The following is a 26441-nucleotide window of genomic DNA, read 5'->3' as shown; positions in this document are numbered from 1 at the left end:
AGGACAAGAGGGGGACACACACACTCACACACACATTCATAACTCAGAGGAACTGTCAGGTGACAAGCAGGAACATGCAGGCTGAATTTCCACCACACAGCTGACAGACTCTCTGCACATCCACAGTTACATTCACTCCAGCCAGCAGTCAGCCGGGGCCCTCGGAGCCAAGTGAGAGTCAATGGTGTGGGTTCCTGAGTGAAAAGAAAGGAAATACTCTGAAAGGAGAGACACGTTTCAGTACGCACCACCGGTTGCTTTGGCAGTTTTGGAGGAAGTGAGCTAGCTGGAGGGCGAGAAAAAAGAGAAGGGGAAGAAGGAGGGGAGAAGTGGGTCAGCGCTGGGCATTATTCCAGATGTATAGGCTGAAACATCCCTGAGGTGGTTTTAACATGGCAAGAAAAAGGCCTCTAGGACGTGCCTTAAACTCATTTATAAGAATTGGTTGACAGATATTTCAGGAATTCATTGAAATGCAGTGAATAAATCATTTGAGGCTCCAAACCAACAGCTATTTTGGCTCTTGGTTTGGATTCCGCAGGGTGTTGGTGGATAGTTGTGATTAACCCGTGAGTTATGGTCTGAGAGAGCAAGGGATGATGGGAGGGCGGGGGTCAGAAACAAGCAAACAATTGTCTGTTTTCACACAGCGAACACAAATGAGAAACACAGCGCGTCTTCCCAGCAGTCTTTGCTTTTTATTCTCTCTTCAGTCACCATCTTCTTCACAGTTGTTCGAACCATCGCCATGATTAACAATAAAAACTAAACTAAAACAAGATAGGAAAACAGTGAGGTCAAGAGATACTGGTACATGTAGAAATTCAACAAGCTATAACCGATGACAGCTGGAATGGTTTGTATACAAAGTTACAAATAAAAGAAATAAGTTAAAAAAAATGGTACATCTCTGGTCAAAATGGGAGGAGTGGTGGCACACACACACACACACACACACACGGCAAGGCTTATAAGCACTTGTAGGACGGTAGAGCGTGAGGAATGCCAACAAACAATTCCTCAGTAAGTGATCCTGAAACTCACAGTGACACATATCAACCACTTTTATCTTGCGAAAAGATATATTTATATAAAAACGTATATTTATTTGACATTCTCCTACATTTAGGAGGGTTGAAAGTGGTATTTGGCTCTTGTGACAATCTGATATGACGCCTCAGGTCAGAAACTACATTCCCATAAAGCTGCACTACGTTACTGCTACCCTTCCACTACATTACACTTCATATGAACCCTTTACATTGTGGCTCGGACAACTTCCATGTCAGAAAAACCGGACATACTGTATTTAAACCATCTACTAATGGCATAGTTATAACGTTTTAGCACGGCAGTTAGCAGTTCTGCTAAGTAACTGTAAAAACACTTATTGTGTCGACTAGCTTTGAAAAAAAAAAAAAACTTCAAATCCTTGACCTTTCTGAGGACCCATAACACTACACGAGGTCATTAACAGTGCTGACTTGGAAAAGAAAGAAAGAAAAAAGGAACAGAATAAATATTTTCTGATGTGAGGGTCTAATTTTGGGCCTCAACAATCACATCATGTTGCACCTAACAGGCTTTACTTCCTGCTGTAGTTTCTCTCTGCAGGACAAACTCCTGTTTCAGCCCCCCCACCCCTCGCTAACTCATGCTTTGGACCGTTCTCGCTGAAATCGTATCCACAAAGACTTTTTGTGCCTGGCTTCAACCCTAAGCATTGTAAGGGTTAAGGAATTAGAAAAAAACTAAATTACTAAAATGCAGATTTGCAAGTGCTGAGGGGAGGTGTCTCCTGAGAGGATTACGAAACAGAGTATCCAAAACGCAGATAGTTTACGTGTGTGTGACTCGAGGCCCCCCTCTTGCCGGTTGAGTTTGATGCGTTTTGTCACAGTGCAGCCTCTGGATCGGAGCGGGCGAAAGCTATATGGCTTTTAACATACCTCTGGTCACATGCCTTGTGCCCCCTCAAACCCTCCTACCACCCGCCCAGCTCTGCTCTCCTAATCCTATAAACATCTTCTCTGTGCATTCCTTCTTCCCTGCACCCCCGATCCTCTCTCCTCTTCCTTCTCCCCCACATTCAGAAACGTTCTCTAAATATCATCCGTCTTCCGCCTCAATCATGCCGTGTCCTTTTTCTTTCCTTTTAGTAACATACTCATCCCTCTCGCAACATTCTACTCGCACTCTAACCAGTGTTAGTAAATCACTTCGTACGTCTTGGTTAGACCCTACCTTTGGTTTGAGACACACATAACAAACTGTTCAGAGTGGGGCCATGTTATAGATCCTGTAATTAGCACTCGCCTTGAGGGGGCACTGGGACAAAACGCATGACTCTGCATGAGTACAAACAGGAGCTCATACAGCCGCTCTGATGCCCAATGGTTTGTTTGAAGTGGTCCATCTCCCACTTTACACCAGCACAGGCCCGGGCTGGTTTCACAAACATCTGGAACTGTTCTATGTGGCAGCCCTGTGGGGAACATTGAAGCATTCCTGCTCAAGAGGGAGGGGGAAAGGGGGGGGGGGGAAGTACAGTCACAAAAAGCTGCAGCAATCTGCCTTTTGAAAAAGGGAAGAAGAGGAAAGCGAAGTCCAACCATAGTGTATTCATTTCTATTCATCAGGTGTCACCTGGTTTGTGGCATTTCAATTAGGGATGCTCCAACACAACACATTCCTTCATGCCTGGAGAGGCGGGGCTATACATTGAGGCCCAGTTCATTTCCCTATTCTGTATGAGGTAGGACAGGGTTCAGCCACTTGTTCAGCCACTTGTTCCACCTCCTGTAGTTCCACAGGTTCAGTCTTGCTGGCAGGAACAACATCCAAGTGAATAAAAAAAAATCAGGTGAGGTCTCGTGCGACACAAAGGATAGAGCTCAGAGCAGGGGGGGGGGGGAGAGGTCCAGACAGAAGAAGCCCTCCTGTCAGTCACTTCTCCAGCAGCTGCTTCCTCTGCTGCTCCCACAGGGCCTCCAGGTGATCCGCTCTCTTCAGGGCAGCCTTTCAGAGGAGAGAGCCATATATTTATACATGCTGTCAGTCATCTCTGCACAACCGTCTTCTCTTATTTATCATGCTCTGACAGAAAGAGGCGCCTGTGTGTCGTTGGTTGACTCACCTCGTGCTGCTTTCGGAGATTATTGACAGTTTCTTCCTTCTTCAAGATGGCCGACTTCACTCTGGCAAGTCGCAGAAAAGAGGACGTTAACAAGGGAAACTTAAAGAGAGAATTAGGTTCGCAATAAATATGCAAATACTTTCCCCCCAGCTTGTGAACCAAATATGTTAAATAACATTAAGGTTATTGAGGTTGACGTTTTTGGGTCAACTCCTAATGCTATGGTGGCTTATTTCAAAACAGAAAATGTCTACCAATATTTAAAATATCATTAGAGTTATGACCAATATACTGCTAAGAAAAAAAGGACCACTTTAGCTCATTTATTTTGCATTTATAAATGGCAGAGGCTGTATACCAAATGTTGCACGTTGTTTGTACGTTGTTTTTGTTTTGTTTTTATAAATCCCCTTCTCTGTGTCGTTTTTGACCCAAAAACGTTTGAAAACACATCTATGAGCCTCATTCTGTCACATGGTGACACATTACCAGGATTAGACATTTGAATAGATTTGTACATGTCATTTTACCTAGCAGGCTCTTATAAAGCACAGTGGTTTCAATCTTAAAAGATGTTATTCAAAACTGAATAAAACGATTTATTCAAGCCAAAATGTTATTATGGTACTCTTCCCCTCCACCTTACCGTTGGTGGACTTCTGCCAGCTCCTCCTCCTTCTCCCTGGTGACTCTCTCCACCTCTAGCCGTAGCCGAGCTCGCACCTCTGACACCTCCACCTTCATCCTGCGGTTCTCCTCCTCCGTCACCACCAGCCGCTCTGCAAACTCCTGCCTGATCACCTCGGCCAGGCTGCGGCGCTCCTCCACCAGCTTATCCCGGGTCTGAACAAACACGTTCAGGAGTCATTTTATATGGAATCTTTCTCACTCATACCACAAGCTGCTAACATGAAAGGTAATAACATGGAACTAGAGGGTTTTATAAACCATTAAGAAGAGGGATTTGTCCCTTACCTGTGTGACGTCTTCTGTCTCCTGTCCCTTCTGTCTGAGCGCGCCCTGCAGTCTGATCAGCTCTCCCTCCGCCTCCATCTGATGCTTCCTCAACTCTTGCTGTTTCTCCATTGCCGCCCTCTCAGAGCGCTCCAGCTCCCTCAGCTCAGTCTCATACTTTTCCCTCACGCGCTTCACCCTGAGAACAGAGGAAACAATTTTAGGTGACTTCTTGGAAATATCTAGAAAATACTATTTCTCTAAATAACTACAAAACGTATCCTACTTCATTGAAAAGCACCAGAAGAAATAGAAAATAGAGAACCTTATTTATTGTCATTAAGAGAAGCAATAACTTAACACATTACAAGGAATGGGTTAAAAGATGATAACTTATAAAAATATAAAGAATTGATTTATTTAATTGTTGTTTTTTCCCCTCTTTTATGACTTGTGGATTGTTTTTTAATGTTTTTGAGTGTAAACTGTAGATCATTTTCTCAACATCCTCTTTCTATGTAGGACATGTGTGAGTCAGATTAAGGTCAAAAGATCATCCATGTGTTCATGGCAACACTGTACTGGGGAAACAGATTTGCACTTTTAGCAATCTGCAGTGTAAACAGGGTGCCAAATTCTACACACACACACACACACACACACACACACCACACACACACACACACCACACACACTACACACACACACACACACACACACACCACACACACAGCACACACACACACACACACACACACACACACACACACACACACACACACACACACACACACACACACACACACACACCACACACACACACACACACACACACACACACACACACACACACACACACACACACACACACACAACACACACACACCACACACACACACCACACACACACACACACACACACACCACACACACACACACACACACAACACACACACACACACACACACACACACACACACACACACACACACACACACACACACACCTGTTGTCAGCTGCCCTCTCACACTCCTCTTTGTCCTTGCTGGTCTCCTCCTCCAGAGTCCAGATGGCGAGCTCGATCTCTTTGTCGCGCTCCCGCCTCAGTCCTTCTTTGAGCTCACGCTCGCGGCTCAGCAGCCACGCTTCCTGTGAACGCACACACACACACATGCTGTCTGTCCTGGCTGCCTTATGACCAGGGGTGCACATAACTTTCTTAGTGAGTTACTCAAATGAGTACCAGGAGACAATGTTTGGTACGCAAGGTTATGTGTTCAGCCCCTCTGTTTCGCGAACGTCGGCTGGGGGGGGGTGTGGTATTGAACGTCGACGGGAGGGGTGTGGCTGGGGGTGTGGTTTTGAACGTCGACGGGAGGGGTGTGGCTGGGGGTGTGGTATTGAACGTCGACGGGAGGGGTGTGGCTGGGGGTGTGGCTGGGGGTGTGGTATTGAACGTCGACGGGAGGGGTGGAGGTGGGCGCTAGTGGAGCACTCGCGTGGAACTCGCGCCAGAAGTTGTGGCACAATTCCGTTGTACACACCGACGTTAACAGCAGCCCCGTCTGTGCGCACGGCGACTGACTATCGTCCAGTGATCGAAGCGCCTTCTGGAAATGCTTCTCAAATCCGCCGGTACGCAAATGCGCTTAGTGAGTCAAGTGACGATACGCATTTCAGATGTTTGCCGCGCATGCGTACCTGCGTACCAGTTATGTGCACCCCTGCTTATGACCACACACACACATAAAAAGGTAATAACACACCCAGGTTTAGATAAATGTGTAAGTTTATCTTCACTAATGCATTTATTTTATTAACGGCCACTGACTCATTAAATGTTTTCTTCCTCATTGCATGTGATTTACACCCAGAGGGTTTCATCCACATCACAGACTGCAGCAGCTAGGATTCTCATTGGTTTCTCACCAATCATTCCCTGTTCGTTTTAGATTTTTTAAATACGATTTTATTACTTTTAGAGCCGTCTGGTTTGCGCCCTAAGCTACATGGTGGAAATGTGAACTCAATAAGAATCGCAGCCTTGAAACCTTCTGGACGGTCCAAAGATGAGGCTGATATCGGGTGACCTTTCTCGGCCCTGGGACAACCTGCCTCAGGTGATAAGGCTGGCAGAATCAGTAACATCTTTTGAAATCATTTCTTAAAGAGACCCTGTATTCACCGTTACATGTCTGATATATGTAATATGTAATGTAAAGCACTTTGTGCATTTGGAAAAGCGCCAAAATAAATGTAATGAATTAATATTATTATTATAATGCATTTCTGGGTTTTCCCTTCCTGAAGTGTGTTATACAGGTTTTTCTTTCTCCGTTTACTTCTGTGAACATATCGACATTACTGCTTTACTTTCATATTTTTTAATGTTTTTTTTAATACTTTTTTGTATCTTTTATCATCATTTGCCTTCTCTCTACAGTGATTTTGTGTCTTTGTGTTCCAATTAAACCTTATTTTAATATTACTTTTGTTTGGCTTTCTATTTGTATATTGTCTTGAATCCTGCCGCTGCTTTGCTTTTATGTCAAATCACTTTGTAAACTCTTTTTCAAAAGGTGCTGTATTAATAAAGTTATTACTATTCTTAAAGTACACAGTTGAAAAGCACAGGTTGCTCTCACTCTCCTGCACTCCACAGAGCTGGACACGTGCCACCTCCCTCAGTCACTATGGAAAATAGATTTTTGGCAGGAGTTCTCGTCTCCTTCTCTTTTTACATTAGTAATGACGTTAAAAACCACTGAACTAGGAGCTCCAGAAATATGTGCCTGCATTGGTGATGGATGGGCCTGTGAGCACAATGCAGGACATTCAGTGCTTTGTTACACCTCAGTGTGAACAAAAGAAGGTTGAGTTTAGACACAGAACAGAATGTCAACAAACCTCTTTTTTCTTGTAGTTTTCTTCCCAGGTCTGCTTTTCGATGTCAATGCGTTCGTGTAATGCCTTCATCTCCAACTAGGAACACAAAGAACACTCAATTATCTTGCTGCCTTACCTTGTTCTGGATGGATGTTAGCAGATGTGGAGATACTAACTAGACAGACTTTATTTATGGGTTCTGTTAAAGTCTATGGTTAATGATACTGTTATTGCGCCCCATGTCGCTCATCACCTGGTGTCTCCTCTCCTGTCCCTCTCTGGTCTTGTCCAGCTCTTCTCTGAGGGCTCGTCCAGCAAGAGAATTGTTCTCCTCCAGCTGTCTCCGCAGATCCTCCAGCTCACTGCGATGCCTGCCACACAAACAGAAAGAAGAGCATTGAAAAGTAGAAGCATTTAGTCTACCGTTAACTGACGGCAGAGGCTGCTAAAAAAGACTGGAATGTCTTCACTGTCTGACTGTCACACAAGCAACGTCCACTGATGAATATCCCCCATCCCCATAAGGTGTTTTCAGGCTGAATTGACACTATTTGGCATCATAACGCCATTATTAAAGTTTCTCTGGTATTAGATGGGTGATGTTAGCATAGCATCTGACTGTCTTGACTACTTGTTGCTATCATATTGTGGCATAAGTCCTTTTCTACAGGAATATCTTACCGGCGTATTTTTCATTATTATTGTAATTGTGATAGTCTGACATGGCAAACGGTGTGGCCCTTGTATTGGTTACATCCGATAGCTGCTATAATACAAAACAACAGGAAAACGTATGCTGCTGAAATAATAGCGAACGGATGGTCAATAAAAGTAATGTAAAAATAAACAACATCACACTATGCCTGGTTAGTGTTGCCTGACTTTATATGTGTGTTTTTTATAAGTGTGTGGACACATTCTAGTCCCTTTGCTCAGCGCTACTGCTTGTAACGCAGCGTCCACACGGCGGCGTGCCTTGAAGCTTGCCGGCGGGCGTGTCTGAAGCTCGACCAACAACCAATCAATTGAATCTCCCGCCCCGGACACACAAGCATGAGGTTTGATTGGCTAGAGCTTGTACTGGCATATGATTTGATTGGCTGACGCTTCCGCCGAAGCTTCAAAAGTTGAACATTGCTCAACTTTTGAAGCAAGCAACGCGAAGCAACGCTCCCACAATGCAGTTCGGCAAAGCGTGACGTCACCCCATTCAAAGTGAATGGGCAGAAGCATTGAAGCTTCAACGCACGCCGCCGTGTGGACGGGCCGTAAAGAGTTCTCTTCACTGTACTCTCCATGAACTGTTATTGCTCAGGTTCATCTCTGACGTAAGCACTTTTTGGTGCCAGTTGTTATGTTTACATTTGGTTAATTGTAGGTTGGCCTATCATGTACACTGAGGTCAGTTCTGTATATTGACATTGTTTATTCGTTTGAGATACTCAATAGATATATGTCTTTCACTGTCCATTAGAGTTTTTATAAATTTACTTTTTATGTTTGTTTATTTTCACTACGATCTCATTTGTATTTCATGTGCAGTGCCTCGTTTACATGCTGCTGTGACGGGAAACATTCCCAGATTAAGGTCACTAAAGTAAATCTAATCTAATTTAATAAATGCGGGATGTTCAAAAATGAAGCATCTAAGTGCGTTTAATTTTAGTTATCACTTCTTTATGCCGTTTTTCTTTTTGTTCAATATTTGTTCCTTTTAATGGCATTTAATAGAGCTTACATTAGTCATCTATGTTTTAAAGGTCACTTGGTGCCTAGCAGCTGTGTTAGAAAGAATATATAAAGGCTACATGTTCCCTGCAGGACTGAGACTTTGTGCCAGAGCATGATGGTGGGTATAACAGAACAGTTCCTCTACTCTGTAACACACAACCTGAAAGCAGTTCCAGTCTAATCCATCTTCAAGGTTTCCTGTCAACAGTGTGCCAGCATTAGCCAACCAGACTGGAACCTAACTTCAGTCTTTTCTTGATGTTCCACTGACTCAGCCTCTTCTGGAGACCTGCATGATGACCAGCTACTGGAGTACTGTGGGGATTTCTCTGGCTGAGGGTTTTTTTCAGATTTCTCACCTTGCAGCCAGCTGAGCCAGCCTCTCTTTCTCATCGGACACCTCCTTGTAGAGCCGCCTCCTCTGCTGCTGCAGGGACAGCTCCTCCTCCTGAAGCTGCTTCTCATATCTGACACACAGAAACCAGAAAAACACATTTATATGTGTTCACTGGCTGGTCAAATAAATAGGATTTATTTCATTTCCAGTTTTTTAAAATGTCCTAATTGTATCTTATTAGACCAGATGTGTGAAATTGTAATCAATTCTCAATTTATGGCCAAAATATTTATTCTATGAGGTCTAAGTGACCTACCGCTTTGACCATTGACAACCAAAATCGAACCACTTCATTTCCAAGTAACAGCTTGTGCCCAAATCTTAGAAAATGATATTAAGAACCTTCTGAGATATTGCATTCACGAAAACAGCTACAACTGTCGCCAGCACAGAAACATGATGTGTCATGCCTACCTCTGTTTGGCTAGTTCCCTCTCTCGCTGACACTGCTCCTCCTTCTCCCTCTCCAGCTGCTGGCGGAGCTCCTCACACTGCCGGACGTAGCGCTGAGCGGCACGGTCGTCTGCCTGCAGCAGCTCCGCCTCGTGGAGTGTCCGCAGCTTCTTCAGCTCCTGTTTGTGCTTGGAGATCAGCTTCTGGATCTCTGGCTCCAGACCTGAGGGAGGAGCAGGAACAGAATATAGTTTGTGTTCAGAGGCTGGTCGGGGCCTGCCTGAAGTTCACGGCTCACTGGATAACATTTGCTTGGGGGAAAATTGGGATGACTCATGTTAAAAATAATTCTGGAAGATGAGACAACTGGGTTCTCAAGCCTTGTGACTGTTCAAACACTTCATCAGCACTGGCTGACAACTGTCTGTGACTTTACATTAACTCAGCACTTCACAGGCATGCAATAGGGGAAGAACACTTTATTCATGCTGCCCTTAAAATACATGCTCTATTTTCAACATTTTTATTTTCAGCTTCTCACTGCAATGAAATAGCTATACAGTATGTTTTTGCAAAGGCAATGAAGCCCTTATCTATGCTCACAAAAACTATCTGACTTGCCAAGGTTGCTGGTGTAAAGCAGCCTTGGTTAGTTTGTTTGTGTTTGACTTTGGTGAACACTAACTAAACAAAGTGACAGAGTGAAAATATTCTGCCAAAATCATACACTTCAACTGATACGATTCTTTTTGGATGGCCTAAGTGTTATGTCTTTTTCTTTCTTATTGTAGATAAACTGACTATGGATGACCTCATACAAACCCCACTTCAAAACATCCAAACTATCCATTCAACAAGTTGGAAAATGCAACAACCGACAACAAGTACAATGGATACATTTTCTAATCATGTGTCCAAATAAACAACATGTTAACCCTAACCAACCAAACCAAATATTCTAAATAGATCGTACACTTCAACTGATATTGATTTTTTTTTTAGATGGCTTAAAAATGTTTGCAGTGATTTGTTGCTCACCGTTTCTCTTGTTTGTTTGTTTGTTTCAAACTGCCTTATCATAGGTTATAAACTGGCTATGGATGATCTCATACAACCCCTACTTGAAAACATCTGAACTATCAATTTTACAAGCTGGAAAATGCAAAAACCAACAGCCAGTTTAATAGATACTGTACATTTACAATACTTTGTATATTTTCTAATCCAGCGTCCAAATAAACAAACCCGTTACATGCGACAGACGCAATGTAGCATGTATGTTTGAGTTTGATGGCATGCTAAGCTACCAGCTGCTGGAAGGTAAGAGACTTGGAACCAATGTGAGCCCTGAAAGGAATCTGAGGTCATGTCACATTCCTGCTAAAGGATGCATGGCACCTGCACAGTAGAGGATTGTGAAGAAAATAGGTGTTATCCCCTAAATTGAGTAGAATTACAGAGCATTAGTTTACCCGTGTTTGCTTACTGTATGTCTACCCTGATGGTTTAATCTGAGATTTCCGCCCTGAGCCGAGGCTGTGCAGTACCTTTAACAGTGATCTCTTTGATCTTCTTGGTTTTCTCGTCAATCCATTTCTCCCGGCGGATCTTCTCTGTGGCACTCATTAGCTCTTTCAACTTCTTGATTTCCTGTGGAGGGAGGAGGGGGATTTAAGGTTGTGGTTCTGTGTCAAAGTGAAGTGGCACAAATAGACTAGCAGCAGTGTGTTTGTGTTATTTAAGGAAGGAAGGGGTTTTACACAGAGACAAACAGTGACACATTCAAGACCAATTCCAAAAACACCACAGTGGTTATAAGAGGAAGACGACAGCAAGAAAACAGCTTTTATCTAAATCTAAACATTACTGAAAAAAGAATGACTCGCATGCAGACAGACTGTCCGACAGAAGTTGTGAGGGACAGACAAATGAAAGGGAAAAGGAATGACAGAGTGAGAGAGATGATCGTGCCAAGGATGACTGAGAGGAAAAAAAGTTACCTCACACAAGGGACCCAGAATTTGCCACACCTAAAGTCCAAGAAAAAAAGATTTATAGACAAGGACAGAGAAAGACAGCAAAAAAAGGAGGGAAAAACAGAGAAAAGACGGTTAAACAAAAGCAGCACGGCAAGAAAGCAACATGATCACACAAGATGCAAAGCAGAGAAGCAGAAGATATTTGCAGTGAAAGCTTGCCCTGCACATGCCATTCATTTCATTATTAGATTATCATTGTTGAATACTATTCTCACCATCTCATGTTGCTCCTGCATTTGTGCAATCTTCTTGGTGTACTTTTGGTCCACCTGCTTCAGTTCCCCCACCACTCCTTCACAGCGCTCACTCAAAGACTTTTTGTCATTGATCAGCTGACAAAAAAAACATATTTTAGACCACAAGACATACAAAAAAAAATGTAAGAAAGTTTGATGAAGGTGGGATCAGATTGTGTGTGCACTCCTACCTGATCAATGAATGTCAGGTGTCTCTCGATGGTGGCTTCATATTGTTCCTTCTGGAGCTGGAAGTTTCTGTTCAGCTCCTTCTCCGTCTCCTTCACGTGTCTCACTGTGAGCTCCCTCTGCTGGGCCTGAAGGTGAGGAGAGGAGATGAAGGAGATTAACACCCCTGAGGTCTAAGTATTTTTTATCTACAGCAGCTAACAAGACCGAACATGTCTCTCTATAAAAGGGGAACACCACCTCAATTAACAAATTCCGAAATGCAATTTCCATGGCCTAGGGAAATCAATATTTTGAACATTAGCTTGTCCCCCAAAGCCAGAAACCAGAGAGGTAATGCTATGTTCACAAAACGACACGGCAACAGGCTACAGGTCACTTTAAGTGAAAGCCGGTTATATTAAGCTACAAACACTAGTGGGGGTGTGGCACGGACAAATCAAGGCTGAGCTGCAGAAACATCAACTAATCAGATGTTTTCAGATCACAATGTTCGTTTTGTCTAAAAAAATAAATACAGGTTTTAGCCAGTTCCCAGTGCCATTTCACAACACAACGTCAACAAGAGCAACACTTTAACAACAACTTGGCAACAATGTAGCTGGCCACACTTGGATTATGTAGACCCTAACCCTAAGGAACTTTATTCTATTGTAGTCTTCCCAATAGTGCAACAGAACATGTACCCATATACTCAGAGCACTCCCATTTGGTGATCTCATCTAAATCATCTGTCGCAATTCATTGTCTATAAAGCAGTTCCAGACTTTATACTTGATGGGGTCACACATTTGAGTTTCAGCACCCTGGGTGCTCTACATTAAAATTGAGAGCATATGTTGTTTGAAGGAACAGAGTGTACTATTACTATATGAACAACCAAACGGTTTAGTTTAAATGTATTACAAACATATATTGGAAAATGAAGGCTTGATCCTACTTTAGAATATAGAAAAAATTAAGATAGTGAGCTAGTTAACCTGTTAAGCACCAAGCCTGTTTTTCATGTTTCAGGCTCGAAAATGACATGCCCAAAACAAATGACTACAACTTAACTTCTAAAAGGGTTATATGAATAATTTCTTTTATCAAAGCAAGGTTACATCTGTGAGTTGGATGTAGAAGTGTCAGAATCAATATAGATGTTTTTTATTTTAAAGAAAATTCAGATTTTACATAGTAAAAAACTGTAAATTATAGTGTCCGTCCAAAAATTATTTTTTACAGATAGTGAAAACTACCCTTGGATGATGGGTTAGTAGACTAAAAGCTTTAGGAATCCAAAGTACAACATATAATAAGTACCCTGTATCAAGATTGATGCAAAACAAGTGACATTTGACCTTTTTAGAGAGGTTTAGCCAAAACCACCCCACCTCTGAGGTGATTTGGGTAAAAATGTTTTTTTTCCCATATCTCTGGCCCCCCTTGGTCGATTTTGATGGTTGACACCTCTTTCTGACCGTTAGAGCCAATAGAATCGAAGGGGGAGGCCCCCCACACACACACGTTGTGAAGAGAAAAGGTGGGGGCTGCGCGCATGTAATTTTGCAGCAGAGTGGACCGATCTCTCGCTCTGACATTTGGAAACGAAAAAGCAGTTTTATTGCTTATGGATTATCAGAAATCATTTCAAAGAGGACACAGACACATTGGATTAACCTATGGATTAACTGCAGCATCGTTTTAATGCCATTGAAGACCAGTTTTGACCAAGGTAAGCCATGTTAGCGTTTCTAGCTACCTAGCTCCACATGTTATGATGTACGCTTTCGTTTATAGCATCGCAAATGTTTATCACTGAGTGTTGAGGTGGGCACCCCCAGATTCTGTGTCTCCAGCTGATGCAAAACGAGTGGTTGGCTGTGCATCTAGGATAAGTAATAAGGGAGTTATGAGTGAGTTTAGGTGCAGAGATAGGTTAAATGTTTTCGCTCGTGGCTAATTCAGAGGCTGAGTGTTAGCATTGTGTTTTTTTTTTGGATTTAAAAAAAAAAAGATCAGTTAGCTGAGTTTCTTCCCGTTACATGGATATAAAACATTCATAGTTTATTAAATATTAAGATTCCTTAGACGTTGTTTCCTGCAAATGACGCGTTTATCCGCCCGGTACCGGGGGGATGGTGCGTAACAGTTTAAATGTCTTAATAAAAGTAACTTTAACACATTCACTGCACATTGTGCTCTACACTCTGGTACTGAGTTTGGACTGTCATAGTAACATGTATGAATACAAAAAAATGGATGTCCCCTTTAAACTGCTGTATTATGCGTGTTCATTTCCCCTACCAGAGCGGTCTGCAGCATGTTGACGGTGCGCTTCTTCTCCTCCAGCTCAAGCTTGATTCGCATCATGGAGCCAGTGACCTCAGCAGCAGTGGCAGACGCCTGCTCCACTCCAACCAGCTCCTCCTCAGACAGCACAGCCTGAGAAAACACAGGCTGCATTCAACAGGAAGTCCAGACTTTTTAAACCTTTTGGCATTTTTAATTATTCAGGAAATCCATCAACAACAGGATGAACATTATCAGACAAGTGCCAGATGCCGACCTCTCTGTGCGACCCTGAAGTGACAGAGCGAGGTCTTTCCTGTTCAGACTTCTCCATCTCATCCAGGAAGCTCATGATGCTCTGCAGCTTGGCCTCAGAGAGCAGGGCGGCCCCATCAGGCAGTGCAGGGTGGAGGCTAAGCTGACCGTGCCGCTCCAGGTTATCAGTGGTCAGAGAGTTGGAGTCCACATCCTTTGATCAGACACAGTGGAGACGCATGTTACATTTGGGACATCACTGGCAATTTATCTAACAATCGCTATTTCAGTAATCATTATTTCATTCTATTTGAGTTGTATAATTTACTCAATTTTTTCGTATTTAATTGTCTTTTAGTTTTTAGTGATGAGTTCACACCCTTTTCCTACGTTTTCATTACACTCTGGCTGAAGGTTAGCACTCTGAATACTTCAGTTATTAACATGTTGTATTGACGAATTCTCACCTCATCTATCCAGGCGTATTTTTCTTTAGTGTAGCACTTTGGCTCCGACAGCCTCTGCGGCGCCGACTCTAGCAGCTTCAGGGTGTCCAGCAGCTCGTTGAGCGTGGTTTTAGATGGAGTCCTGCTGGACAGAGCCCTCTGCCGCTGGTCCTCCACACTCACTGACCTCTGCAGGATCTCCTGGAATTACCAAACACGCTTAGAACTGGAGCATATAAACAACTGCTTCAGAAATGTGCACTTGCTGATGGACTACTTGTGAATAATTAAGATCATTAAAGGGTAGTTAGAGGTTTTTAATCATTTACCTGGGAACACTGGGAGCCTCTGCAGTTGGACAAAGCAGGGGAAACAGCTCTGAAGCTGGAGAGCTCCCCGAACTCAGTTACAACATTCAAATTTGAGTCTGAGGAAACATTTACAGTTATTACAAATCAAAATAAAAAATGTCCCAAATTGGGATCAATAAAGTACTATCTTATCTTATCTTATTACAGGGTTCTTTTAGCAACCTTTAGTGGATATTTTTGGCATTTAATAAGGCCCACCTGTGTTCTTGGCTTTCACATCTATTGGTGACATTGGGCTGTTGTTGCTCGGTGAGGCTGGGCTTTTGTTAGTCAGACAAATCCTTGGTGTTTTTTTGCGTCCGACAACACCCGTTGGCCTCAGGCTCTCCAGCTCCACCACAGCTATGTGCTGAGCCTCTGCAACCCTCTGCTGCAGTTCCTGCAACACACCACCAGAGGGAGACATCTGTCAATCAAGAGTTGTGACCAATCATTACTTTAACCATGTATTAAGTTTACAACAAAGTACATACATCTGAAATGTTTGCTTGGGTGGCAGCAAGGCGGGCCAGACGAGCTCTCTCTTTACGAATTAATCTCCTGTCATTGTGCTGATGCTGCTGCTCCAGGTCGACCTCTGCTCTGTCCTCCTGATCCTGAGAGGGAAACACAGAGAGGATTGTCAAATATAAGGAGAAAGGAAAGGGTAGAGAAGGAAGCAAGTGGAGAGCAAAGCTGTGAAGATACACGGTTATTTACCTGGGAACATTGAGAGCCTCTGTGATTGGACAGAGCTGGGGAAATGGCTCTGAAGCTTAGCTCCAATTCAGAAACAACATTCAAATTAGAGTCTGTGGGAACACAAAAAAAGACATTTATTACACATTTACGTCGTAATCGTATTTTTCTATGTTCAAAATAGGAGATGCAGTGATTCAATTGTGCTTTATTTGCAAGAACAATAGTTGACAGCCAGCCCAAACATTTAAGAAACGTGTCTATAATAAAACACTAAATATTAAATAATTTGGACCAAGATGCACAAAGTTAGAGGACCTTCTCTAACTTTCTCTCAAACACTCAAACTTCAAAATAAAAGTGCTCGAGCTTAATTTTACTTTTAGTATAAAACCACTATATCTAACATGTTTTAGTAGAGTTCCTCTATGGCTTATTTTTGACTTGCAGGTATTACAAATGTCAAGCTTAGTGTCTTCTTCACTCCTGCTGGAGAACTTCTGCGGTAGTTTTGGGTGAATTCCAGACTTTCATCCACAAATCATTCAAAGATAATGACTATCTTATTTTCTTTCCTAATAAAATGAGTTATCTCATCATATGAGAAGGATGAATGTAAATGAATGATGTATATGAAGTTAAAGGAACACAGACCTGTGTTCTTGGCTTTCACATCTATGGGAGACATCGGGCTGTTGTTGCTCGTTGAGGCTGAGCTTTTGTTGGTCAGAGAAATCCTGGTTGGCTTCTTTCGTCCGCCCACACCCGTCTGCCTCCGGCTCTCCTGCTCCACCTCAGCTGCACGCTGCACCTCTGCACGCTGCACCTCTGCACTCCGCTGGGCTCTTTTCTGCTGCAGCTCCTGTTACACACCACCAGAGGGAGACACAAGACAATGTTGTAAGCCGTTTAAATCATGGGAGAAAAAAGTGCTTGGAGGTAGGGTCATAAGCAGGGGTGCACACAACTTTCTCAGTGAGGTACTCAGATGTGTACCTGGAGTCAGTGTTTGGTACTCCACCTTCTGACGATTGTCAACGGGGGGGGGGGGTGGGGGGGTGGCGTCAGTGGAGTACAGCGCTTCGCGATTGTCAACGGGTGGGGGGTGGTAGTAGAGTACAGACCTTCGTGACCGCGGAGCGTGTGATCAGCTGTTTTAGCGCAGGGCTGCTGTACAGACTGACGTTAACAGCAGCCCTGTCTGTGCACACGGAGACCGACTCTGTCGTCCGGTGAACTAACCGCCTTCGAACTAATGCGCTTTGTGACACAAGTGACGGTACGCTTTTCAGATTGTTGCCGCGCATGCGTACCTGCGTAACAGTTATGTGCACCCCTGGTCATAAGTGCATGAAATCAAATCAAATCTCTACAGACTATTTTATAGATTGTCACTAGAGAATGTCCAATAAAGACAATATTTCTTTTTTTAAGAACCTTTGTAGCATAATACGAATGGGAACATGATTTCAAGTATGTTTCCCAGGCAAGATCTGTAAACAGAAGCGCCTTATTGCTGGGTGTTTAGACAAATACTTTGGCACACATTAAGCCAGGAAGTCAGGCTCTCTTGTCTACATCAGTTTTGACCATACTTTAAAAAATATATCTCTTGCACGTCTCCACACTTTATGGAAACGCTAATACAGCTAGAAGTGAATCTGATGTGGGCACCTGGATGGCAGCCAGGCGGGCCAGACGAGCTTTCTCCTCTCGGATCCGTTTCCTGTCTTCGTCCTTTTTCTGCTGCTGCTCCAGGTGACTCTCCGCCTCTGTTCTCTCCTCCCACTCCTAAAAGGGCAGAACATAGACAGTGTATCTCTTATTACAGTAGCAATGGAAAGAGAGAGATGAACCCAGTTAAGGCCATGGAGAATAAAAGGTGAGGATAGAGGCAGCCTGGGGCACAGATGGATACCTTTCTTCTACTGGCAAGGGTGCGTTTGAGCGCTGCCTGGTTAGTGTGCCGCCTCTTGGCATGGCTTCTGTACCAGCGCTGGATAGTGACTGCTGCCTGGTTCACCTGCTGAATAAACCTTCAAATACACAAAGGAGCTGCTATGAGTCACGGAACAATTAACAGACAGCATCATCAGAACAATAAACACACAACCGTGCTGTGGGTCTGACCTCTCGGCCTCCTCCTCAGTGGCCTCCCTCCTTTGGGGCGTGATGGGGCTGCCTCCCTGGGCCGACACTGGAGAGTTGTTGTTTGAGGTGGAGGAAGTTGAAGAGAAATTCTTCTGAGACTTTGTCAGGGAGCTGTTATCTTGTGAAACCTCGTCGTTTGCTGTGGCCTTCAGGATGTTGCTGAAAGACGAAAAAACAGTCAATCAATCTTAATTGGAATGACACCTTGTTACAGGTTATTGCAGTGCTGTACAGATGACTGACAAGCAGGAGATGAGAAGACAGACAAAGTGTGGGCTGTAAAAACACAGAAAAAGACAATTCAGCATTTTAACTAATTAGAGACCAATGAAATTAAGGATACATTAATATTAAAGGGCCCATGTCATGCTTTTCCGGTTATTACCCGTCCCCTTGTGTGTTATGAAGGTTTTTATGCATGTAAACGGTGTGCAGAGTCACAAACCCTCAAAGTACACCCTGTAGCGAGTAAAACTCTAACACAGAAAATACCTCCCCAAAACGCCTCGTTGGAGATACGTCACTGCCCATTTGAGTCTTCCATTTCGTTCCGGGTACGGCATGATGTCAAGCCGTGCCCGGAACGAAATGGACCAATCCGTGGAGCCGTTACGTTACGTCCGTGGAGCCGTTACGTTAAGCCCCCGCTGATTGGTCCAAATTGACCAATCCACGGACTTCCTCACACACACATCTGTGTGCAGGGAGCAGGCAGCTCAGCTGATTTCTCCTCCCTGGCTGCAGGCTGATAACAGACAGTTGGGATCGCGGCGAAATTCTCTCTGCAGACCCATTCTCACAGCGTTTATCAACCTTTTTCTTACTCAATATCAAGCCACACTTATTGTTTTTACTTCGGATGTGACTTTGTGTGTGCTCAGGATGAGTTTGGCTGTGTTTCGCTATGTATCCTAAACAAGGAAGCAACACCTCCACGGAGCTCAACGCGATTCACAACGTCCCGACCAATCAGAGCACACTGTGCTCACAGGGAGGGTGGGGGCTGGAGCTATTGGAGCTACAACGAGCCGTTAAAGGCAGAGAGTGAAATTCAGTGAATACACGTAGTTTACAGAGATGCTGTATGAGAAACCAATGTGAGTTTGGAAAAATGCACAATATAAATCTATTCTAGTAGACCTCAACAATGGAATTATGATCAGTGGAAATGGCCATGACATGGGCCCTTTAATATGTTAAATACAATGTAATGTCTATAAAAACCATTATTATTTAAAGGATGGGCAGAATAGGTAGGTTTACTAAGGTTTTTTTTTGGTGGAATGTGAAACTACATATAGTGATCATAATAACGTATACCTCCGACATAATAAAATATCAGTACTGTTCACATAAACAATTATCATGACATTGAATAAGAAACACGATATAACTGACACTGACTGATAGTAATCATTTAATCCGCCCAACATATTGGATAAGGCCTAATAAAATCTCCAAACACATGTCACGCAAGCAATGTTAATTTGAGTCCATACTTAAAGGACGGCCTCTGGTTGGAGCTCTTAGGCGTGAGTGGTATCTCAGAGTAGTTGTTGTGTAAGATGGTGGTGACAGAGTTCCCCACAGCTCCCTTGTTGCTCCTGGGAAAAACAAAAAGGCACAATGACACCCTCCATGACGCCCCTTTTCACCCCCTTAGGAATTACAGTTACTGATACTGTACATACTTTGACACAAATTCTTCAACCCTATTACAAACTGAGCCTATGCACACAATTTCCATGAAAGAAGAAGTCCTCAGTGTGTGGGAGGAATTCCTGAAGGCAGTATCAGCTGCCATGATCAACAGGTATGAAACATGAGAAGCAGCTAGGAAACCAGAATGCAGCAGTGAAGGTAGTCACCAGACCAGTGGACTTCTAACTCTTTTTTGTTAGACGTTTTAGTGAGTGTGTGTCAGAGACGCTGCCCACCTGTTGTTGGCAGTGAAGGTGGCAGCCAGAGTGATGCCCGGCTCTCTTTTCTTCGGGCCGGAGGGAGAGACCACACCGTCGGTGCTGCGGGAGCTCGAGTGAAGGGGGAATGTTCTGGGCTGATCATCCTTAAAGCAAGGAATACACACTTATTACCCCATAAACTATGGAAACATTTGACACCGTTAAAACTGATATCTGGTAACAACTATAGTAAAACTTTTAAATTCTGAAAAGGGCTGTCGCATAATAGCCAACTTGCTAGCGCTATTAACCCTGGACATGTGGATTACACCCAAGTTTGATGTCCAACACAACTACCCAGCGTTTAGCAACTGCCAGATGCTAACTTGCAAATGTTGGGGAATTTGCACAATTAGCATAAGTTGCGTTAATTTGCATTAAATGGCAAAATCATCTATCATCATGGATAATTTTCCAACAATGGCTTGGACAGTTTGGACAATATTGGAGTAGTTCCCAGAGTTATTAAGGATGCTGAATCCCTTTCCTAGTCCTTAAGAATCCAAGATGGCAGCCAGTTTTAACAAGGATTTTTGAGTTGATTTGGAAGTTTTAGAGAATCAATTATATGGGACGGATTGGTTTTTCTATTTGAAATAATTTTGTGTCAAATTGTAGGATACTTCTGATTAATATATTGTGATAGATTTTACGAAATGTGCAGGGCATGTTTATGAACACAACGATCTATAAAAACGATTTTATTGCAATTTCTATAGAAAAAAGATAATAATAATAATGCTTTCTGTCAAATTCCCCTTTTATTTAGTTTGTTGTGGGTTTTTTGTGTCTTTTATTGGTAAATTAATTCCACTGAAAATGTAGGGAGATTGAGGAAAAAGTACAGAAAGAAATGGAAGTGAAGTCAAAAGTTGCTGGGTTATTTAGACAACATAATCATACTGTATTTGTATTTTAACATACAAATTCTTCTTTTTTCATGTATCAAAGTTATCATAAATGCCGGTATATTGCAAGACCCCTAATACAGGATATACTGGATATACAACTGGATATACCTTTTGAGCTACTTAGTATAGATAATATGATTGTCAAGACGTATATTAAATCAAGGGTGATGACGAGTTAACAAACAGAGTGGTTGATGACAATTACCAGGATGTTCCATGTGGTTCTGTCTGGAGAGGCTTTGCTGAGGCTAGCCAGTTTCTTGCGTCCATCTGAGCTGCTGTCAAACAGAGCCAGGTAGTCCTCACTCTGCTCCTGACTGGGAAATCCAGACAAGCGGGCTGCAGGTTAGTCACATTGTTTATGTAGAACAATAATGTATAATATTATTACTTGTGGCAACAAAAAAGACCAAAAATGATCTGACTGTTATCTATTTGCGAGGATTAGTTTCAGTAGAGTCGGTTGAGGAAGTATGTTTCTGCAATTTGGGTGAACTGACTCTTTAAAAGGCTGTGGTGCTAAATGTGAGACAAAACAAATTCTAACGTGTCGTATTTAGTGGGGTAAAATCACATTCTGGGCTTAATTTTCACGCAACAAGGGCTTAGCAGTGCACTTAACACAATTAAACAACATGACACAGGGACGGAACCCCAAGTCATGGATTTTAGCGGCAGCCTTTGTGATTAAATGTTGTAATGGCAGCTGCAGAAACAGGACTCATCCCCTTCTCCTATCCCCCACAAGTTCTGGAATTCAGTGTGTAGCAGCTGACCGTCTGCTAGGGGGAACTCCGTTATGGATTCCATGTAAATACGTGCATGCATATGTTGATCCCAATGGCCTGTCATTCATCCTCCAAATAGCCTCACACACCAAACACCTCCATCATGAGGCGCAGATGTAGGGTGACCTCTTGTCAGGCCTCTGGTATCTGTGCTGTGCAGGGTGTTTCTGTCTGGGTTAGTATAGAAATGTGCATGTGAGTGAGCAAGTGTGTCTTCAGGGGGGGGGAGCCAGCTGGCCCAATGAAAAGCCATCTGACAACACAATTCAGGCAGCACATTCCTCTACTTTTTGCTTTACAAGTGGTGCAGGGAGGAGAGGGAGGACAGTGAGAGCGGTGGTGAGTGATCCAATGACAGCCCAGAAAGACTCAGAGATTTGGAGGGGGGTATTTAGAATGTCTTTACATTTAAAGCCCCTCTGGTGTGCATCCTCGGAGGGGCGATGGCGGCAGCTGCCGGACAATAGAACCAGAGCGTGTACACACACACACACACACTTCTCCTTTCACTGGCTCCTGGTGGTGGGGGTAACCTGACCCCAGGGTCCGGGCCCTCCCCCTCTAACCTGGGACAAAGCAAGTCGCTGCACCCCGCGACCCTAGCAACAGCCGCCCAGCTTCCCTCCACTCTTTATCATGCAGGAGCTGGCGCGCTACAACTCCTATTGTCCAAACTGCTGAGGCTTTAGGCCTGCCAGCTGTTGCTCAGGGAAGAGAGCCACTCTGCTTTAAAGAGCAAATACTCCATGCAGGAGAGCTGAGATACAGGGATAGCTAGTTGGTTTACTTTTTTGCAACTTGATATGGATATCACGATTGCATTAGATTTGTAACATATATTAATCCTGGGTTTATTTATTTTTGGGAAGTGCATTTTTCCAACACAGGTCCATAGGAGGCTGAAAAGCTCAACAAAAATAAAGTACATCCTACAACCAATGTTGTTGCAACATGAGCACGACGTAAAGACAGTCTTGCACACACTATCTGAAATGCACACATTCTTTTATGACATATCTAAAAACATGTCCTTCATTTTTCAGACGCATGTAAGATGCTGTCAAGGTCATTTGATGATCTATCTAAGAGCACATTTTGCCTGAGGCTCTGCACAGTACATGTATCAGCACATACTGTTCTTTATGCAGTTTAGTGTGTCAATGCCAGTGATAAGACTGAAGAAAATAGGTTTGGCCCAGAGAGAAAAGAGGGGATAGTGATTCTCACTGCAATACTTCTGTTTCACATATAAATGTGTTACAAATGTTCCAGGGTTATACCCCACCATGTTTGTTTTTGTACCTTAAACTGATGTTGGCCTGTTGATTAACCTGGGTGGTGCTGTTGGACCGCCGAAGGTTCTTGATGGAGCGGGAGCTACCAAAGCCGACATCGCTCTGTGGATTGAAAAAAGTGTGTTGATGAATTATAAGATGTTTTCTGAGACAAGCAACTAATAAGACTGTCCTGATTTGCCCCTGCATCTTAGTTAGATTATGTTATAACTCATAAACAATCCATTCTGTAGCCAGCACAGTTTCTCACCAGGGTGTTGCGTTTCCCTCTGCTGTCACTTGCCACAGAAACCGACACAGACCGAGAGAAGTATTTCCCAGGTGATGCACTGCTGGGTCTCTTGGACATGGATAGCTGGGAGCCTGACAAGCTGAGATCCAAGGCATCTCCTGAGACACCTGTCGGGATGGATGAAGGGCTTCGTGTTGGATGCATTCTTTGAAAACCTGAAATAGAGTCAACAAGGCTTGCTTATGAGACACAATAGGCCCCGCAGGCTTTTTGGATTTAGAAGAATAAACCACAACAACAGAGGGAGTCACAGCCACTTCCCTCTTCACTGTTTGTCTCCCAGGGTAACCAACAACAAATCAACTCTATTTATACTACAGCTGGGATAGGTTGAAAACGTGGAGAACAAGCTGAAATCAAAGTATAACTAACAGTACTTACAGTTACATTAATTGTTTATTGTGTTGGCTACGACTCAAGCTAGGTAACGTGTAAAATAAATACAATGTAATGATGATGAGGCTATGAGGCTAATATAACCCTGGAGTTGCTAAGTTTAAGCCTTGAAAAGCAGCTCTTAAAAAACATAATTTTAGCTCCTGACAACTTTTTACAATTGCTGCTTAACAGTGATAGAAGAAGTACAAGTAGCAATACTACAGTGTACAAATATTAGCTACAAGTAAAAGTCCTGCATTCAAAATTGCACTTACTTAAAAGTACAAAAGTATTAGCATAACAAATATACTTAAAGTACCAAAAGCGCACAATATATTTAAAATTATTGTATTATAATTATTCGTGTATTTGTGTATTGTGTTCATAACTTCAATGATGCACTTGGACAAACTGGAGTTGTATATACACTACTGGCTAGCTTAACCTGTAAGAAATATAATAATGTCTTAGTTCATTTACATTTTGTAGTAATAATCTAGATCTGCAAAATAACTAGTAACTAAATCTGAAAAATAAATGTAATGGAGTAAAAAGTACAACATTCGCCTACAAAATGTAGTGGAATAAAAGCAACATGAGAAAATACTTGAGTAGGTACCTACATTTTTTACTTGAGTACAGTTCTTGAGTAAATGTACTTGGTAACTTAACTCCACTACTGCTTTACTAGAGCAGGTGTATGTTAGCTCTGTTAGCTAACGTAATCATCTTCCCATCACAAACACAAGGTTGTAAAAGCATGCCAGGTATGATACACATCGTGACGTGTGAAACGGCACGAGCTATAGAAGAAAACACAGCAGCTGGTGTGAGTTAACATAATTGCAAGCTAGCTGTTTGTATGCTACTCTTACGGTAAGCTAACAGTTATTATAGCGTAACTAACGTTAACGGTTAATGTAAGAGTGACGCTAGTAGTAACGTTACCTTGACTGCTACAGATAATTCCCAACTGGATGTTTTGCAATGTAACTTGACGTAATTAAAAAAATTATGTTAAGATACTATCTTTGTTAAATCACTGCCTTATTACAGCTGCCAAACTAAGCTAACGTTAACGGTTATTGGTTGGAAATAATAACGGCTGTGTTTCTGGCTTGTTTCTTTCAAGCGTTTCTCTAGATACAACGTTTATCCCTCAATGAACCTAAAATGTGTTGGTTGCTGAAGAAGCAATGTAAGTACTTACTTCAAAAGCTGGTTGGCACCATTGCTGTTAAACTGTAGTACGCGTTACGGTTTTAATTCCCAACACAATCCTCCTGATACCCAGTGAAAGTACTCCGTTGACTCACTGGACAAATACTGGGAACCAAATAACGCGTAACATCATCTCTGTGGTAACAACACACGTAATTGCCGCCTCTGGATGTCTGTGATTGGTTAAGGGAGATCATTGTCTCTTGGTTCTTTCATCTGATTGGCTGGACGGAGCTGTCGGTCTACTGAATTCCTAGGGGCGTGGATCGAACAACGGTTTGGTTGACTTTGCAAAGGGAGGTGTGATGGCAAACTGATTTTATGGATGTCCAGAAACTGTTGTCCATTTATTCAGGCATTGCCCAATTGAGTAGAGAAAAAACCCAAGTGGTAATTGTTACTGAACATATTTATGAGAGTTTTGTCTTGCTTAGAAGGAATGTGTTTCTGGTCATGTGTAAACAGTTATTCATATTATTATAACTGACAAAAATAAATACCACCAAGTGTAAAATGTACAAGTTTTATTTTGTTTATGCAATGAGTTCAATAATACACTATTTCATCTCAACATTCTTCAACCTCTTAAAGTCAAACAATAAAGCATGTAATGTGATACGATATCTAATTCTTTACCTGATCTTTACACCATTAAACTTAAGTGTTTCAAATGTTTCCCCATTTGTTTTATCTATTATATACTTTACTTAAAGTTATGTACTTGTAAGTTGTCTTTAGAGAGATAAATCAAGAGCCTGTCTTATAAAATGGACTCAATAGCTTCGAAAATGTAAGATGTCTTTATTATAAGAAAAATAGGAAAAAGAAAAGAAAAAGTGCCAACAATTTAACAAAAAATAAAGTAATTCTTCGACGTTGGAAAATAGTTTCACCGAAAACTAAATTCTGATTAATTTATAATCAACTTAAGTATTGTTCCCTGATTTGTTATTAACACACTTTACATAACATAATTAATATAAAAATAGGCCTGCTTTAAATACATATACTGCACTATCCTGTCACTTTCAGATATCTCAAAATATACAGATATATTTAGACTCATCAAAACATGCCCTATCATAATCATAGACATTCAATCCTAATGCAGATATCGCATTAAGGATATAACAATAACAACACAAATAAATGGCAATATAAGAAAAAGATCAGAAATAAGACTGTAATCATAATTTATCTTCTTTTGAACTCCACAGCAGCCCTCCACACGTCAGCCCCTTGTCCCAGAGTGGTGTCCTCTGATAAAGACTCGAGCTCCAGCAGATCTGAAAGGCCTTTCTTCTCCAAATGGCTCTCTAAGGTGGACCTGACGCTGAAGACAGCAGGGAGGGTGGGAGGACACAAACAAAACAACTGTTAGCACTGCATCCATTGTTTTCACCATGAGCATGCCTATTCACTTCCCTGCCCAGATGCTGCTTCAATAGAAATGACCTGC

The 26441-nt window shown here is 42.5% G+C and overlaps 2 protein-coding genes across 7 annotated transcripts in view; both read right to left on the bottom strand.

The window, feature by feature from the left end:
- Window positions 1-678: 678 nt before the first annotated feature.
- cep131 (centrosomal protein 131) lies at window positions 679-25071 on the bottom strand. 4 transcript variants are annotated; one of them, XM_034119212.1, is made up of 30 exons: window positions 24972-25071; window positions 23342-23490; window positions 23099-23193; window positions 21214-21325; window positions 20074-20201; window positions 19636-19740; window positions 18116-18295; window positions 17904-18021; window positions 17660-17776; window positions 16640-16847; window positions 16007-16098; window positions 15781-15903; window positions 15506-15686; window positions 15266-15363; window positions 14958-15137; window positions 14513-14704; window positions 14251-14388; window positions 11964-12089; window positions 11752-11868; window positions 11498-11527; window positions 11045-11147; window positions 9519-9720; window positions 9067-9174; window positions 7230-7347; window positions 6998-7072; window positions 5097-5239; window positions 4112-4289; window positions 3783-3979; window positions 3137-3197; window positions 679-3018 (listed from the first exon to the last, which is right to left on the bottom strand). In XM_034119212.1, the coding sequence occupies exons 2-30, from the start codon at window positions 23438-23440 to the stop codon at window positions 2947-2949; spliced, it is 3696 nt and encodes a 1231-aa protein (XP_033975103.1). In that variant the 5' UTR covers window positions 23441-23490; window positions 24972-25071; the 3' UTR covers window positions 679-2946. The 4 variants fall into 4 exon arrangements, with proteins under 4 accessions (XP_033975103.1, XP_033975100.1, XP_033975101.1 ...); XM_034119209.1 differs by having other exon boundaries at window positions 23342-23538; window positions 24972-25065; XM_034119210.1 differs by having other exon boundaries at window positions 20074-20192; window positions 23342-23538; window positions 24972-25065.
- Window positions 25072-25491: 420 nt separating this feature from the next.
- rnf213b (ring finger protein 213b) overlaps window positions 25492-26441 on the bottom strand; it is a 43948-nt gene continuing 42998 nt past the window's right edge. For all 3 annotated transcript variants that reach the window (XM_034119207.1, XM_034119205.1, XM_034119206.1), the window contains exon 65: window positions 25492-26315. In XM_034119207.1, the coding sequence (XP_033975098.1) occupies window positions 26177-26315 (139 nt within the window). In that variant the 3' untranslated portion in view covers window positions 25492-26176. The remainder of the gene's footprint in view (window positions 26316-26441) is intronic.

This window comes from Trematomus bernacchii, unplaced genomic scaffold, assembly GCF_902827165.1.
Source record: "Trematomus bernacchii unplaced genomic scaffold, fTreBer1.1, whole genome shotgun sequence".
Classification (NCBI taxonomy): Eukaryota; Metazoa; Chordata; class Actinopteri; order Perciformes; family Nototheniidae; genus Trematomus; species Trematomus bernacchii.
The sequence above is the reverse complement of the archived record's forward strand: the minus strand, read 5'-3'. Positions and strand labels throughout refer to the sequence as shown.

What these genes read in the sequence shown, in the direction of transcription:
- cep131 (XM_034119209.1), bottom strand. Translation starts at nt 23,527, where the DNA reads ATGCATCCAACACGAAGCCCTTCATCCATCCCGACAGGTGTCTCAGGA. An exon ending in ACTGAGGAGGAGGCCGAGAG is followed by an intron (nt 18,022 to 18,115) that starts GTCAGACCCACA and finishes GTGTATTTGAAG; the next exon opens with GTTTATTCAGCAGGTGAACC. An exon ending in GAGGCTCCCAGTGTTCCCAG is followed by an intron (nt 15,138 to 15,265) that starts GTAAATGATTAA and finishes TGGTAATTCCAG; the next exon opens with GAGATCCTGCAGAGGTCAGT.